General features: G+C 40.8%; 1 protein-coding gene across 2 annotated transcripts in view; it reads left to right on the top strand.

Moving 5' to 3' along the window:
* SVEP1 (sushi, von Willebrand factor type A, EGF and pentraxin domain containing 1) overlaps nucleotides 1–17,385 on the top strand; it is a 1,471,106-nt gene that overhangs the window by 844,748 nt on the left and 608,973 nt on the right. For both annotated transcript variants that reach the window (XM_069630907.1, XM_069630908.1), the window contains exons 18-19: nucleotides 9,229–9,390; nucleotides 15,147–15,308. In XM_069630907.1, the coding sequence (XP_069487008.1) occupies nucleotides 9,229–9,390; nucleotides 15,147–15,308 (324 nt within the window). The remainder of the gene's footprint in view (nucleotides 1–9,228; nucleotides 9,391–15,146; nucleotides 15,309–17,385) is intronic.

The raw sequence follows: 17,385 nt of genomic DNA on the forward strand, positions 1-17,385 counted from the left end.
TTTATAACTGTTTGTCTTAGTGTGTTCCTTGACATTTTGCTATGTGTACTCAAGGAGGGCTCGTTACCAGATCCACCCTTCCTGAGACTTAGCCTTGACCACCTGCTATGCTGCCTTGAACTGGTTTGGCAACAGCTCCTAAAGTTGTCCCTGCCACTAAACTAGGTTGTCCTCCTATACATCTGTCCACCAGGGCAGAGTATAGAAATCCAATCCGAGCAATATTCACAGGTTTGGTTGCTCTATCATAAAGCCAACAATTTCATTATGGTCTCTTGTTAACAAATGGTGTTACATGCTGGTGCTTAGATCTGTCCATCTAGGTAGTGTCTAATGCGTATTGAAAAACACTAATGAATATCTTGCACTGTTTTGCAATTCGCTGTGTTCAAGGTCGGTGTTCTATGTGGTTAGCAACCAAACCTGTGAATATGTTTTATTACTTGTGAATCACAAGGTTAACACCATTGAAGGCACCAATACTTAGGTTTACTCACATAGGAAGGTACAAGAAACCCTAGATCACTTGGAACCACTTTACGAGTCTACTCTGCTTGTCATGTCAAGGGTTATTTGGCCTTGAAAAAGTCTGCAATGATTGAAACACCTGTCAGCTTCTGATATTGTATAAAACTACACTTGAAATATTTGCTGTGAAGCTCAGTAAATTGACCTCTCACATCAACTGTAAACTTTGGCATTACACAGAACAAATATCACAACTATCACAACTACTAAAATTCAACAGCGAACTTGGGCGTCAGAGCACGCTCACCTTGTTTATCACCTCAGTGGCAAAAGGGCATAGCCACTATTCCTTGTGCATGCACAGCAGTTCCTGCACCTTCCTATTATAAATACATTCCTTTAGGTGCAGTGGATTGCAGTACTTAATGCCACCATCCCCCCGCCACATCTTCACACAGTACTGGCTTTATTGAGCAAAGTCAAGATAATTGAGCTATTCCACTGGTTGACAGTACTAGCTTTATTGGTTAAAGCTATGCTAGGTGTATTCTTACAGTTTCAATACTCGAATTACTGCATAAAGCCAACACAAATGCATCCTGGGCACTGGCACCCTAAAAATGTGTTGAAAAGTGCTTCTGTTTACTATTTGTGTCTTGACATCCATTGGACTTGATCATGTGCCAGCTTAATGAACCGATCATAAATTGTGTTGGTTTTTACACAATTTTCCTGAGAAATTGTACTGAAGATGAACCATTTTAACCTATTATTTAAAAAATATTTCTGGTGGTGAAAGCTCTGCCTAGATGCCCCCTTGATTGTTTTTTACAAAATTGATTACTGATAATTATTGATAAATATTTACGCCCCCAGCCAAAACAAATCTCCAAATCTCTAGTTACCACTGTTTTCATATAAAAACACAATTTTTGAATATCTTGTTTCATACAGCACTTGACACTGCAGAGTATTCTGTATCTGTGTGCTCTTGATAAGCTCTTACTGTTACTTGTCATAATGGAGGGTGTGTCTGCCATGCCAATGTTAATATCTGTGACCTGTAGTTATCACACATAGCTTGTTTTGTTTATCTGCCCCCCCCTTCCCCTGCACTTACAGAAATGTTGTCAGGCTTAGTATGATAGTCGCTTGTTATGTTCCTCTCCCCCCCTCTCCCTCACCTTTTGTCAATCTCCAGCACTAGCAGAAATGCCAGCAGGCCTTGTAAGATAGTTGCTTGTTTTGTTCCTCTCCTCCTCCCCCCTCTCCTTCCCCTTTTGTCATTCCCCTGCACTACCAGAAATGTCATCAGGCATAGTTTGATAGTTGTTGTCTGTCTCATCTCCCACCTCCCCCTCCCTTCCTCCCCTCCATATCATTGTCAAAGTTCTTGCATCTGATATGTTGTCAGGCCTAGTATGATAGTTAATTTCACATTCTTAATGTCTGAAGGCCTTGTAAGAATGTTATTGTATTTTCCCTTGCTCCCTCCCTTGCCTTGAAGCGCTTTGAAATACATATGTGTATAGGCGCTATACAAATAAACTAGCAATAGATGCAGAGGTAGCTTAACTCGCTGAGCTATCTCATGTGATCATGTGATCATGAAGTAGTTGTAAGGGCTTAAGTTTCCTTCACACTGATATTTATGTATTTGCATTTCCAATAGGATTGTGTTTAACATAAAAACAGTATATGGATGGGAATGATTTGCAATAACAGCAAAATCTGGAAGTCAACTGCAACACATTGGACATTTTGGTTTTCAATGGAAATAACTGGTAAACAAAAAAGCTGCAAATTCAGCAAAGAACTGCACCTAGCCATAGTACACTGTTTACTATGTACATGACTACATTCTGATTAGTAAGTTATTGTCACACATACAACTGATAGACAAATATACCCACTCGTGAGTACTGCAGCTAACTCATTGAGGTGTGCTAATAAATGACCCTCCTATTATTCCTCTACTCTCTCCTCGGCCCATTTCAGCATCCTCTTGGACAATAAATCTCAATCACGTCTTTTACCTGTTTTGTTATTTCGTCTTTTGCATCTCAATACACAAATTGTTGTCTTCCATATAATGATTGAATATTGCAAATAAAATCTTATAGCAAATGGCAAATCTCCACATCTCAATCCACATACAACTAAATACCTTTTGTGTATTTGATGCCCACACGACATAGCTGAGCGACTTAAGCTACATACTGCTGCCCCTGGCTGGACACTGTACTTTGACCCATATCTTCCAAGTGCATCCTCATTTTCTTTCCTACCTGATTTCACCCTTTCGGCCCGTTTGATGGATTTTTTTGCACGGTTCAAAGTCACTTTGCACTGCTAAAAAGTGACTTTGCACTCCCGACACAAACCCTGATTCATGTAACTTTGCAAAGTGTATTCCTGTAGTGCAAGGTCCGTGCAAATTCAGTGCATAGTCATGTTTGCAGTACAAAATGACTTTGCACAGGCTTTGTACTGCAAAAATACACTTTGCACAGTTCCATGAATCAGGGTTTGTGTCGGCAGTGCAAAGTCTTCCGATAAACTTCACACTTCTCTTTCCGTCAGTTAAGCCATCGATGCTCACCCACTCTTTTCATATCAACCGATCTAAAACTAATATTGCTTTTTTCCTGCCCCTTCTGCTCTTGACTGTCCAATCCCTCTCTATATGCATTTTTATCCCAACAATTTTACACTTTTCTGCTTGGAATCTTGGCATCATTTTGGCTCCACACTTTCTTTACTGATCACGTCTTTGCAAGCTCGTTTTCAGCAATACAACATTTTGCACTTTTCGTACCTTCTCTGAAACTAATATGCGTGTTTAACTCTGATGTTTACCTCTGCTTTCCATCTTCTTGTTCTTGTTCGCATAAAACTCCCACTTTTACTACTCTTCGTTGCGTTTCCTTCTCTTCCTGTCCTTAGTTTCTCCATGTATTTACTATTTACTAGTGTACGCGTGTTTATTGCTTTTTGTCATTGTTCCATTGTTCCGGTTTACTCTCCCAGTCACACTACCTGTTCATCCTCTTCTCTACTGGATGCCCCGCATCCCCTTTGCTCAGAACCGCATCCACTCATTCTCTCTTCTGGCTCCTAAACTCTGGAATGTCCTCCCTTCAGTGTATCCTTTGACCCTATTCCAGTTTCCTTCTGCTCTTTTTGGAAAGCTCATTTTCAAGTTTTCCCCAGCAATTAAAAAAGTAGCATCATGTTTTTTGACTTTATTTTTTAATGTAATATTTGTTAACACTTATTTTCAGTTCACTGTACAGTGCATGGGCGAAAAGTGCTGAATACATTCAAATAGGTAAATAGATACATTGGAAATATATCTAACCATCCAGATGTAGTATGGAGGACAAAACCTCATTATTAAGTGCAGTACCATTCAAAGTAATATGACATTTTTGAAGAGCATTCTACCTAACCAGAGAAACCGATAGCTTCTCCAACGGCCAATCAAATGGTACTATAGCTCCTATTATTGGCTCTTGAAACACTTCAGGGCTGAGCTGTCTAATAAATTAGTAGACTTGTTTGTCCTATATCAATTATTTGTATGTTTTAATGTTTAAGGAAACATGGTCAGACATATATTTTTATAATGATGAGTTTTTGAGATTTTATGCCAGTGCAACTGCTCCTGGAAAGGCAAAATGAAGGGTGGGTTGGTGATTTGGGTTTCATTGGAATGAAAAATAATTCATTCACAACTCCTGTTGTCCACTGGCACTATATTAGCTCTCAGCCTCAAGTTTCTGTCAAACAGTAATTCGAAGAACATGACACTTTTGAATGTATGGAAGAGTCAATTCATGCTATACCAGTTATTTTATCACAAGATACAAATGGTTTTTGGTTTCTTAACTTTGTAATTGAGTCTGGTCTTCATTCTATGAATGGAAGAACAAGGTCAGATACTCCTGGTAAGACAACAGTGTTAGGGAGAATGTTCATTTCTGTGCTAAAATTCTCCCACCTTAGAGACCCCAGCTATTTTGCTGGATCCAACAGGATTTTTTCATTTTAACTCTTGAGTGAGTGAGACCTTTTTCTCACTCTCTCATTTGTTTTTACCTGATTTGGATTTTGTGTTTTCACTGTTTTTGGAGTCTGACAAACTCCATAGGTAGCTGCATTTTGTATGGGGACACTCAGCACCTTCAGTGCGGTGTCACTGAGAAATCCTTTGGGTTTCTATTAAGGTTTAAACACGTTTACTTGGGTGAACTACAGTTCCCAAGAAGAGTAAAGTTACATTGAATTGACTTACCTTTTCTCTTTGTGGGTCCAGCACACCATCTTATGTGGAGTGCTGAGGGGTTACATAGTAGCCCCTTATTCCACCTTCTCATGTAAAATGCGTATGTTACCCTCACTACTTTAAATGGCTGGTGGCAGTGGTTTACTTTTTCCCTCCATTGTGCTTTTCTACTGCAGGAAGAACCCTCAGCTGCAGTACAGCACCCATGGGTGACCATTTTGTCAAAATGGCCCTTGTCTTCTTTGTTCACCATTTTCTGTTTGTGAGGTCTTTCTTGGGTTTTACTATGTGCATTGAAACAGGTTTTAACACGTTGTTTGTTCTGCCTTTGGCAGGGATTCAGCCCTCAGTGTGTCTGGAAGGACAGGATGTGAGGGAGGGCCCAAAAACTTGCCTGTCCTTTGTCTCTAGGAATGCCTGAATGCAACTAGTCCTGATTGGCTGCCTGTCCTTTCAGGGCAGCCACCCTGCTGTGCGATTGACAGCCTAGGCTGTGCATAAATTAGAGAAACCTGCTTAAAAGGTGAGGGTTTTGGGACTACAGGCAGAGTCTACCACTGGAAGAAACACCCAATGAAGAAAACGTGAACAAAGCTTGCTGCAACCTCCTGGATCTTTGAATTGCCCGGTGAAACCCTGCTGCTGTGCTAAACTTCTTGTTCACCTCGACTGAGACGCTCTGGATGGAGAGACTTCTCCCCTTGGGTTAGTGGGACCCACTAACCCTGAGACGAACGCCACTGAACCACCATCTCCGACTTGCTGTGCCTCTCCTTTGCTTCAGAAGCCCAATGCCACGGGTCGAGTGCCCATAGTCGAGTGTAACGTCTGCCTTGGACCAAATCCAACCTGAAGCTCCAGGAGGCTCCTAAGGACCACCCCGAAGCAGGACCTCCAGATCCAGAGTCTCCTCACCAGAGTGCAGGACCGAGAGAGCAAAGAGAGTCCAACCAGTGTCCGAGATCCACATCAGTGCTGTTTGCTAAGCACTGAAACTGTGAAGTGCTGCTGAACCGAAAAGAGCCCGAAACTGCCAACGACCTCCCAAGGACTGCCACAGGAGCCCTCCAGACATCTTCCTTCTTGTCCGAATGACTGGGGCTCAGGGACAAGGGTCTGCACTGCTGAAGCAAGACAGAATCAGCTGGACTACACTTCTTCTAACCAGAGGTACTGTATAGGCTTAGGGTACTTACCTCATAGCCTATAGCTGAGCTCTTCTCACTTGGAAATTGCATTGGCTTACCTTTTTACGAGTTGATTCCAACTATCTTCTCACAGGTTTAACAGCTTGTGATCCTACACGTGATTTTTCTAAGACTCTCTAACCTTGTGAAAGACTGATCCAAGAAGTGTATCAGATCCATAGACTGTGTCCCAAATTACTTTGGCTGTCCTGGCTCCCTGAAGGCACTCTTCTAGTCCATTGAATTTGATACTGTGTGTCCCTCATAGGTGGCAACTTGTTGTATACTGTTAGTGTTGGGAAAGGCGTATCTAGTCTTCAGTGGAGGATTTAGCTGTCCTCACATACACTGAGAAACTGTCTAACCTTTTTCCTTCTCTAACCTTTCCTTTCTACAACCTCAGAATCTGCAAAGTCTACTAGTGTGATATCTAAATGCCATTACTTTCCTTGTGAATGAAGTCACTTCAGGGTGTAGGAATTGTGTAAGAAGCATATCCAAATATTATCTACTAACTTGTTTTGATTCTGAAAATGTATTGTAAAGTATATTTAAACTGTTAGAACGAATTGCCTTTTTAACGAATACTTAATTAAAAATTGGTGTTAATTAAATAAATATTTTTTATAACTAAAACCTTGAGTGTAAGTGTTACTTGACTACTTGTATTTACAGATTTCATTTGTACAGTTCTACAGCTCACATTTACCCCTCTTGAGATAGGCCTGCCTGCTCAGTCACACTTCCAACTTGTGTAGTACAGACCTATACCAAAAGGTGACTTGTCTAATACCAAGCAGATAAGTGTTGTGTAGTCTCACTGTGATTGCACCTATTCTTGCCTAACAAACATATAGGGGGCAATTGACTGAGTTCTAATTTATATTTTGGTTTTTTAAATGTAATTGTTATGGAAGTAGCAAGTCATAGTGACAGTGACCATAATAGTCTTGTACTCAGATATGGTTTAATTATAGCTAACAGGAAACCAACTCCCGAATGTAAATTAATCTCAGACAAGACTACTAAGAGTAAACGAGGACCAAGATGGTTCCAACATTATTTTAATGAATTTGTGAAAATATTTGAATCAATTTTTTATACAAATTGGTGAACAAATATACAGGGAGCTCGATGACTCACAAATTATAAAGTCCTTTGAAACCCTCCCCTAACTCCAAGTAAATTAGAAACAATTGTAAAACCTTTTCATTTTTACTCAAGGATCCAATCTGTTACAGCAAGAATTGCATAGATGCGAAGAAGAATTAACTACTATGTCGGCTTGGGATGATATTATCTCCTGTAGGAAGGCATATAAGACAACAAAATCAAAATAAAAAGGAGGGAAGCCCTAGTTAAAGCCTCTTCAGAGAAGAAAACACACACCTTTTGGTCATTAGTATCGGCTGGTTGCAGGGAACCAAACACAGTCAAGGGTATACATTCTAATATCCTAGAAGCTGACTTGACAAATCAATGTTGGGCTATTTTTAGAGCGGGTACAGAGGTTCATCTTGATGATAATATGAGTTTCAGTGCTCAATCATTCTCAGAGAAGAACATTTTAGTGTTTCAGCAAACAGAGATACAAAAGATAATTGAGGCAGCTGCCTTGGGTAAGAGCCCTGTTTCTGATTACTGCACTGGGGATATCTTTGAACATGATCATTCTGTTTGGATCCCTATCATTTTGGTACACTTTAAAACAATTGGGAGAACTTTTATGATTCTCTTCAGCTGAAAATCATCAATATGTGTACCAATTTTTAAGTAGGGTAATGTACAGGATCCTGCTTGTTATAGACAGACCAATATGTTAAAGACACTCACAGTCAAATACAGCTCTGCATCATTTTGCAAAAAAGACATGGTTTTTGCCGGTCGAATCATTTATTCAGTCTTAGCTAGCTAAGACATTAGGCGTAGTATCCTGTAGAGCTGGTGTATGGGGTTAGATAGATATGTGGGCCCATGAACCATTGCTGTTAGGGATCTCAATTTGGATGAACCCGGCAGCTACGTTTACTAGGGGTCTCCTTAGGAATTTGCTGTCAAGCCAGATATGTGTCAGCATTGAACTGTTAACTTTTGTAAAAAGAGAGCTTACTTACAATGGCTTGGGTGTTTGGGGACACTAATCCAGAGATTATAGTGGGCTAATCTAAATGTATAAACGAATCTAATTTTTGTGATCAGCGAAGCAGTGCTAACATCCAGAAATGTATATTTAGGAGTTACTATCTCTTAAAAACAACCCTGAATCTCGAACCTTATCTCTAGTGGGTGAAAAAAACCTTCACACCTATACATTTTGGTGGAATATTGGACTACTCATTGCAGTCACATCAGCTGGGAAGGGTTACTCTCAAGTGGACAGGTAATGCATAGCTATTGACTCCATATCAGAAGATCTATTAAATATCTTGTTTTCTTGTCCTTGATATGCAGCCATTCACTGCAAAACTTCAATGCCTATTGTAAAGAAATATGTGTAGGCAATAGCATCCTGAATACAGATTTGCAATGCTCTTTAGTGACCAATTAGTGTTTTAAGCCATGCAAAGCTTTGTTTAATTGCTGTTTTTTATTATTATTTATTACCATCTGAATATTAAATATTTTTATTTCTTTATGATTGGACTGTATATCTTGATTTTACAGAAATTATTTTTTTCAAAATAAAAGTGAATTAAATCAAGAACATTTGTTTTTTGTGCAACTCATATTTGTGTACTGCAATATATTTATTTGGTTTTCGGGTAGGCGATGTGGTCTAACCCAAGGGCATGGGAGGTGTGATAAGATTTATTTGTGATAAAAGCATTAAGACATAATGGCTAGCGTATTCATGAAATAAAAATGTACTTCATGGTGGTAATGAAGAAAAGAGTTATTGTCAAAAATAGGTTTTTATTAGCAATTAATTTCGTGACGTCTCTAATGCTTACTTAATTCAGGTATAATTGTAATTGTGTTTCTCTCTCATGAAGGTTAATCATGATTAGGAAATCAAGCTAAATACCTAAATACTTTGTTCTACATCACAAATACAATTCATTAAACATTTCACAACAAATGTATTTTTTAAATGTTTTGTTTTTATAGTTTTATGTAGTGACATCACTGTGCCATGCTATTCTGCCGAGCAGTTTATTTGTCATGAGTTCCATTGTAAACCCACGAGATTCACATCAGATACTCGGCACAAAGAGACACAGTTTAATATTGTTTAAAAAGTATTAACATTCTTTGTTGATTCTGTTTCATTCCACTTATTTCCAGCTCAGTGCAAGCCCGGAACGTTCTCTCCCAATGGCCTTGAGACATGTGAATCCTGCCCGCTTGGCTCTTACCAACCAGCCTTTGGGTCCAGAGACTGTGCAACCTGCCCAAAACGCATGTCTACAGTGAAAAGAGGAGCTGTTGATGCTTCTGAGTGTGGAGGTTTGTTATTTATCAACTGCTTCAAATAGAAGAATTCTGTTGTAATTTAAAATGTTGATTGTTACATTTTTGGACTAAAGTCCACGAATGTTCTCAATATGCACCCACATCCTGATTATTGTAGCTGCACGTATCTACACATTTACAATTGCTTGTTATCAAAGTCATGCATACTATTTTGAACTGTCCATATAGTCAGGAATCAGCCTTCAGAAAGCTACAAAAGCAAAAAAGGATGATATGCATATGTTGGTGGTGGTGGCTACATACTTTTATGACTTACCTGAACTCCCACACCCATTCTCAGGTCCTTGATTCACATAGTGGATGATGTTTCCTTAGGAATCATGGGATTTGGTGGGGGTAAATGGAATGGGGGCTCCACCGAGGTCCTAGGTGTGAGGTGTAGGAAGAGAGAAGGTGGGTGATTGGAGTTGTGGGGGGCACAGATACCCCATTTCTGTTTTCATGGTCAGAATTCTAACTTTTTGTGATGGAGTCTCATTTTTTAAACACAATATATCTAATTCACACATTTTACTTAATCCTTTACCCCTGATTCCTCTACCTCTTTTGATCCCGACCCTGCTCCATCCCTACTTGGTAGCTAACATAACACAACATTACATAAGAAGCATCACACATATCTCATTCGGTCTTCTGAGAACCTCAAGGAGAGCCTCACATAGCACCAAGAAACCCTCACATCAACACAAATGAACCCTCATTTAGAAGACAAAAGAATCCTCTGATCACTTTTCCTCAACAAGTACCTGTTGTATTCAGTGTTTCGTCAAAGCACATAGAGACAAAAAAAATAGGCTTTGCTTTTCAATAAACTGTTGTGACGAATCACAGGTATTCGTCCTTTCTCCCCAATGGGGCGCCTCCCCCTTGAATGCTAGCGAGGTGAGCTTGCTCTGCAAGACCCTCTCTAGGGGTTGTGGTAAGTCGGACCTCACTGGTAGAGACTCCCCCTTTGGAGACAAGGATCCCCCTTCCTTTGAGGAACTCCCTACCATAGCCGCAAATATGGGACTGTCTTCTAAAAGGAACAATGTGGCATCTTTACATTTGGCTGAAGGGAATGCTATAAGAAAAAGGCAATGCCTCTTTAAGGCGAGATGTACATTTAACTGGGATGAGTTGGAGAAGGAGGAGAGGAGAGTATTGTATGCAGGCCAAGCCCCCTGAAATAATTCCACCTGCTGAAGGTGGAGCCGAGACAGGTTGAGGAGCCTGTGACTTTCGAGGGAATGTAGAACACCAGTGTGGAACGCTGGAGGCCCATCGTTTGCAACAGCAAATACATCATTGTGAAGAGGAAGAGAGGAACCGTTTTGGGCAAGATGCCTGAACAACAATGCTGAGACCACAGTTGCTGGAAGAATGAACATATAACAATATCAGTGTGTGTGTACTGCAGTAACCTAACAAGAAGCAGAGAACAGGATGCTAGCAAGAGTGAGGGGCGAGAAGCCACATACCAAAGAGCATCACTGTATCGAGAGCTGAACCCTGCAACTTTCCCCTGCATACAAAGAGGTACCTGGGGAACCGGGAGATGTGAGGCCATCAGGGAATCATTATATGTATGAAGAAACAGGTAAAATGTGTATGAAAAAACGTGTCCCAGTCCTAAGGACGGGACATTAAACTTAAGACTGTTTAATTAAATGGTGAAAATCTGAGAAAGCAAGATAACAAATAACCTAGTTGAGGAAGACCTTTATTACATGAAGAGAGAAAATCATCCTAGCCCTGAGTACGAGTTGTCACTAGATAGATCAGTTAACAGGAGACTTGAAAAAAACTATAAAAGAGGAGTCTACCCATCAAAAAATGACTGAAAACAAGTCCTCTGGGAAGAAGGGAAGATACCCTATGCCTTCAGATTTGAAGACTTGAGAAAGCCCAACATAACGTCACATAATGAGAGACATGAAATAAGATTGTCAAGTGAACAAGATAAAAGAGAAGACAACCTCAGAAAGAGAATTCATGACAAGGAAGCCCGAAAAAGGAACCAAGACAAATCCAAAGTAGTAAAGTCTGAATGAAAATAAATAAGATTGTCAAGTACAGAGGAGACAACTTCAGAAAGAGAATTCATGACAAGGAAGGCCTAAAAAAGGGACAAGACAAATCCAAATTAGGAAGGCCTGAATTAAAATACTGGTACGTGTCTGCCAGTTTAGACAAGTGTGGGAGAATATATCTGAAGGAAAGATATTCTAGGAATAATACCACAGAAACAAAAAAAAACTTTAGCCAGCCCTGTATTGGGTGAGAGCTGGTCTTCCCCCAGCCTGGCCCCCTACAAAGATGCTCTGAGTGATTTTTTGCAATTGGAAGGTGTAAAAAGCCAGGGCTGTGTCCTCCAGGTGAAAAAGATGCTGTGCGGGCTAGTCCTTAGACATTTTTGGGAAATTTCCTAATGAGTTTTGCCCTTTTCCTTAAGGCAGACCTCAAGATGTTCCCCAAACGTAATACCTTTGGGAATCTGCAGTCCTGAAGGCAGGCCCTGAAAAATGGCCCTGTATTCCTCTTACCAAGTTCGCTGGTGAGTAGTAAACGCTTTCTGGATAGCATACACCCACCTTACGAGCGCCCTCTTTAGACTGTGTCTACTGCAAACTGCCTGTTATACACATGATTGGTCTGCTCAGAATACTGCTCGTTGCCCACTCTGTAAACAAGCTGATCCACTTTACATTATTAGCCCAGTCTTTAATGGACCTACGGCGTATGTAACTATTACCTCTTTTACTTGGCATAGGGCTGAGAAGCACGAGGGAATCAATGCAGTTCCTCATTAATAAAATGGAGTGGAAAGTGGTATTTGCCTTGTTCATCGTGCTTATATTTCATAAAAGGTAGCAGGCGCTCCTCTCCAGAAGGAACATGGCGTGATAAACTGTTCTGTGGTTTTTTCACACTTTCAGATTAGAGTTTGCTGCCATCGCTTTTTGCTCACTGTGCCTTTCACAGAAGGGATATATCTATTTGCATATCAGTCTTTCTCCCACCCACATGGGCAGTCCAGCACTCAAATGCTATGACAATTCCCTTCTGAACAAGAGTACTAGCAGCATCCCCATACACGTGTTTCAGCTTTGTTGGGCCTCATCATTGATGTGGTGCTCTGCCTCTCTGAGGCACAGTGAGCAGGGAGTCCACGCCTGGTTTCCCCCAGGTAACTCAGGGTGACCAACCCCAAGTTCCTTGCAAATATTTCAAAAACGGTAGCAGGAGCTCCTCTCTAGAAAGTACATGGTGGAATAACCTATTCTGTGGTTTTTTCCCACTTTGAGATGAGAGTTTGCTGCCATCGCTTTTTATCACTGTGCTTTCACAGATGGGAAATATCCATTTGCATATCAGTCTTTGTCCTGCCCACATGGGCAGTGCAGCACTGAAATGCTATGGCAATTCCCTTCTGAACAAGAGTGCCAACAGCAACCCCATACACATGTTTCAGCCTTGTTGGGCCTCACCAGTGAGGTGGAGCTGTGCCTCTCTGATCACAGTGAACAGGGAGTCCACGTCTGGTTTCCCCCCGATAACTCAGGGTGACCAACCCCATGTTCCTTGCAAATATTTCAAAAAATGTAGCAGGCGCTCCTCTCCAGAAAGAAAATGGCGTGATAACCTGTTCTGTGTTTTTTTCCCACTGTGAGATGAGAGTTTGCTGCTATCGATTTTTGCTCAGTGTGACTTTCACAGATGGAAAATATCCTTTTGCATATCAGTCTTTGTTCCGCTCACAAGGGCAGTCCAGCACTGAAATGCTATGGGAATTCCCTTCTGAACAAGAGTAGCAACAGCAGCCCTATACACGTGTTTCAGCCTTGTTGGGCCTCAACAGTGAGGTGGATCTGTGCCTCCCTGAGCACAGTGAGCAGAGAGTGCATGTCTGGTTTCCCCCAGGTAACTCAGGGTGACCAACCCCAAGTTCTTTGCAGATATTTCAAAAAAAGTAGCAGGTGCTCCTCTCCAGAAAGAACATGGCGTGATAACCTGTTCTGTGGTTTTTTCCCACTTTGAGATGAGAGTTTGCTGCCATCGCTTTTTGCTCATTGTACCTTTCACAGATGGGGAATATCCATTTGCATATCAGTCTTTGTCCCGCCCACATGGGCAGTCCAGCACCAAAAGCTATGGCAATTCCCTTCTGAACAAGAGTACCAACAGCAACCCCACACACGTGTTTCAGCCTTGGTGGGCCTCATCAGTGAGGTGGAGCTGTGCTTTTCTGAGCACAGTGAGCAGGGAGTCCACGTCTGGTTTCCCCCAGGTAACTCAGGGTGACCAACCCCAAGTTCTTTGCAAATATTTAAAAAAAGGTAGCAGGCGCTCCTCTCCAGAATGAACGTGGCGTGATAACCTGTCCTGTGTTTTTTTTTCCCCACTGTGAGATGAGAGTTTGCTGCCATCACTTTTTGCTCACTGTGCCTTTCACAGATGGGAAATACCCATTTGCATATCAGTCTTTGTCCCGCTCAGACTGGCAGTCCAGCACCCAAATGCTATGGCAATTCCCTTCTGAACATGAGTACCAACAGCAACCCCATACACGTGTTTCAGCCTTGTTGGGCCTCATTAGTGAGGTGGAGCTTTGGCTTCTAAGAAGAAAGTTGTTGGGCATCGATTTACCTCAACCACAGGCTATCCTCGAGGCTGCAAGCTGTCCCGACCCCCTGTAGTTCAATTAACTACAAGAGTTGATCAAATCGACTATCCAAGAAGATTATGTTACGAAACATCTGTACCAGGAAGACTATACAGAAGAGAAGAAAAAACGGGGAAAGAAAGACATTCTTTTGGCCTATTTAATTTAGTTATATATAGTAGTAGGGTCAGGTACAGTTAGTTTTGACAAAGGACATTTTTACTTTGGGCTTACTGACAACTGACAAGCACCATAAGTTCCTTGAGATAGGCAAAGAATTCCCTCTAGCAATAGGGAAAGATATGCCTTATTTCTATAATTATATTTCTATGATTTCATTAAAGATCATTCATAATGTCCTCAATGTGTCTGACTCAATCTTCCAACCAACCACAATGGATACAGAAATGTTTGTCTTGTGACAGACATTGTTTCTATCTTTCCGATAAATGAAGGATCTTAACCATATTATGTAAAGATTGACCAAAGTGCAATAAATGTTTCAAGATTATGTTGCACCCGTGTTTCTGCTTTTGTACTAGGGCACATTGCAAGCGGTTTTTGCCGCAATGCCTTCTATGTAATGTTTTTTATTTCACTAGGGCAAAGATGGTGAAAAGAGATTGTGCATTATTTTCCTGCCTAAATAATGCCTCAATCAAAGCACATGGTTGGTCTTTGAAATATGAATCAATAGTAATCTGATCTGCTATACCATAAATACACAGAAAGAAGATACAAATTTATATTTGGAGCGAAATCCATTTTTCTCCAAACTCATATCTTAAAGACAGCAACAAACAAACAGATCCTGTTTTGTGCTCTTATTTGTCCTAGTTTGAACAATATTACATAATATGATCTGGGAGAAGACGTGTTTGCTCCTTTCCCTATTATGAACACAAACAAAAAAGCAAATAAAAGTCTATGGAGGTGGACAATTCCCCCCATGTTTGCTTGCTTCTTGGCCACAACCATCCCTGTCTCCTCACTGCACTCAATGTGAAAGATAACTTATGAAGAGAATGCTGAGTATATGAAGAGATATGCCAGCTAATGTGATATATTTGTGTTTGTCTTTCAGTGACGTGCCCAGCTGGGGAGTTCTCACGCTCTGGGTTAATGCCTTGCTACCCGTGCCCAAGAGACTACTATCAACCACAGTCTGGCAAGTCATATTGCCTGGCATGCCCTTTCTATGGAACAACTACGATAATTGGTGCCAAGTCAATTGCAGAATGCTCAAGTAAGTGGATACCGTTTCTCTCTTTCCCATAGCCCCATGAGCACCTCACAATTCATGATGATGATTTGCTTCATCATAGCAGGAAAATTAGAGCTTTTTCCACTGAACCATGATCTTTTATGATATCCATTCAAATATCACAGGAGGACCAGCTGCAGATCTCTCTTGCTGTCCAACATGTCATACTGCACATCTGTTACCAACGCACTGCACCCAGCTCTGCATAATAAAAGATGGGGATTCTTTCATACTTTTAGGTCACTTTTGCCAAAATATGGTGCAGAATATTTTGTTGCGATGAATACCCCCTTCTCATGTTCACTTCTTAAGTCTTTAACCATACCCTCTACCCTTAACCCTAAAATCTTAACACATAACCCCATATGCCCTAGCCTTTCATTCTTTGTCAAAAGTGTTTCCCTTTGAAACATCTGAAGGAGGTTTTGCTACCTTGCTAGAACATCATGAGCCAACCATTTCTCTCCTGCATCACAGGGACATAACTGTATGAGATATTGTGCAGTGATCTTGCTTAGTCCTTCCACTGATCAGAGAGCACAATAAACATTTGGCAAATGACATATGGACAGACCACATGACAAGCACTGCTTTCTGAATATGCTGGGAATGCAGGGCTGCCATAAATAATCACTCCCCTGACCAAAATCTGTTTTCATTGGCAAGCAACATTACTTAGGTAGAGCGTCATGTGAGTCTGGGGAAGCTGCATAGAAGAGCCACCCCCCATTCTCCTAGCAACACTATTCTTGGAGAGTGTTGGGCATTTTCATTTCTGAGTTTTGTGTTTACTGCAGGACAACGTGTATTGTGGGTAAGATTGTCAAGTACCCTTTTTGTGGAGTCCATCTGTTTTAAGTAGGGTTGTGGATGAAAATCGAGGCACATGTGATGAGTCCTATTTTGCTTGAGACCTTCTTTGTGCAATGTGTGTCTCTATTTATTGGTTTAGGGCTAAATCTACTCCCCTTGTGAATCTTTTGCAAATATTGTAAGCCTGCTTTTAATAGTGTGAGGAGATAGGGATTGATGAGGGCCGTTACACTTGTCACCTCTGTAAAGATGCACCCAATTTTCTGCACTAAAAAAAACAATACTCAATAATGGAGTATTTAGAGTACATGATAAACCCCAGCTTTATTCAAAGCATTAGAACTCGGACAGGATATCATACAAGCAGCTCTCAATATTACGAGTGTGAGTGGATTTTGGACTAAAAATATGTAAGAAATGATATCATAATTCGATATTAGATGCACAACTTATAAGAGGTTATGATTGGTTAATATAGTAAGATATATATATAGATTACATAAGTGTTAATTTCTTCATTGGCCTATGTGCCCCTGATGGCTCTTCTTGAGCCCAACACATCATAGATAATAGTTTCACTGCATCTTTACATTGGCCAATAATTGGCTGCCATTATTCATCATGGGCGTTGTGGCAAGAGGGATTTATGTTGGTTGGCCCTTTACACACCAACGTTGGACATTTTGACGGGACATCAACATATGAGAGACACATAGGGTAGGGGAAGAATGCATGGTCTTCACTCATTCCAATTAAAAGTACTCCCCATCATTTCCAGGCCATGTGGCCTATCTATTCTTTGTATTTGGCCTTGTGTATTATCTTGTGTCTGTGTGCATGCTAGGAGTTCATCAGGTGTCTTTTCTGTACTTGACTTATAATGAATAGACAGTGTTCTTCATGTCTTGATCAGGTGTTAGGGGACCGTGTTGGAGAATGAATTAATTCCTATTTAATGAGCTTTTAGCTAATTCTAACAAGCATGTTGTACTCTTTATGACCACTTGAGATACTCTTCAAATATCCGCAATACTGATCTCATACATGGGGCATCGATGGATGTTTGTGCTCTTACTGAACTTTAATTAGCCTGGGAGTCCACTGCTTCTCATCCTGGGAACTGTCATCTTGTCCCTGTGCTCTGCACACCCACTACTCCTTTCTGTGCATATGACTGTGGTGCTTGCTACAAACTACTGTCTGGGCAGCTTCAAAACTTCTAAAATAAATGTGTTTTTTATGAATT

Source organism: Ambystoma mexicanum, chromosome 6q (assembly GCF_040938575.1).
Source record: "Ambystoma mexicanum isolate Mex_15411 chromosome 6q, UKY_AmexF1_1, whole genome shotgun sequence".
In the NCBI taxonomy this organism is placed as follows: Eukaryota; Metazoa; Chordata; class Amphibia; order Caudata; family Ambystomatidae; genus Ambystoma; species Ambystoma mexicanum.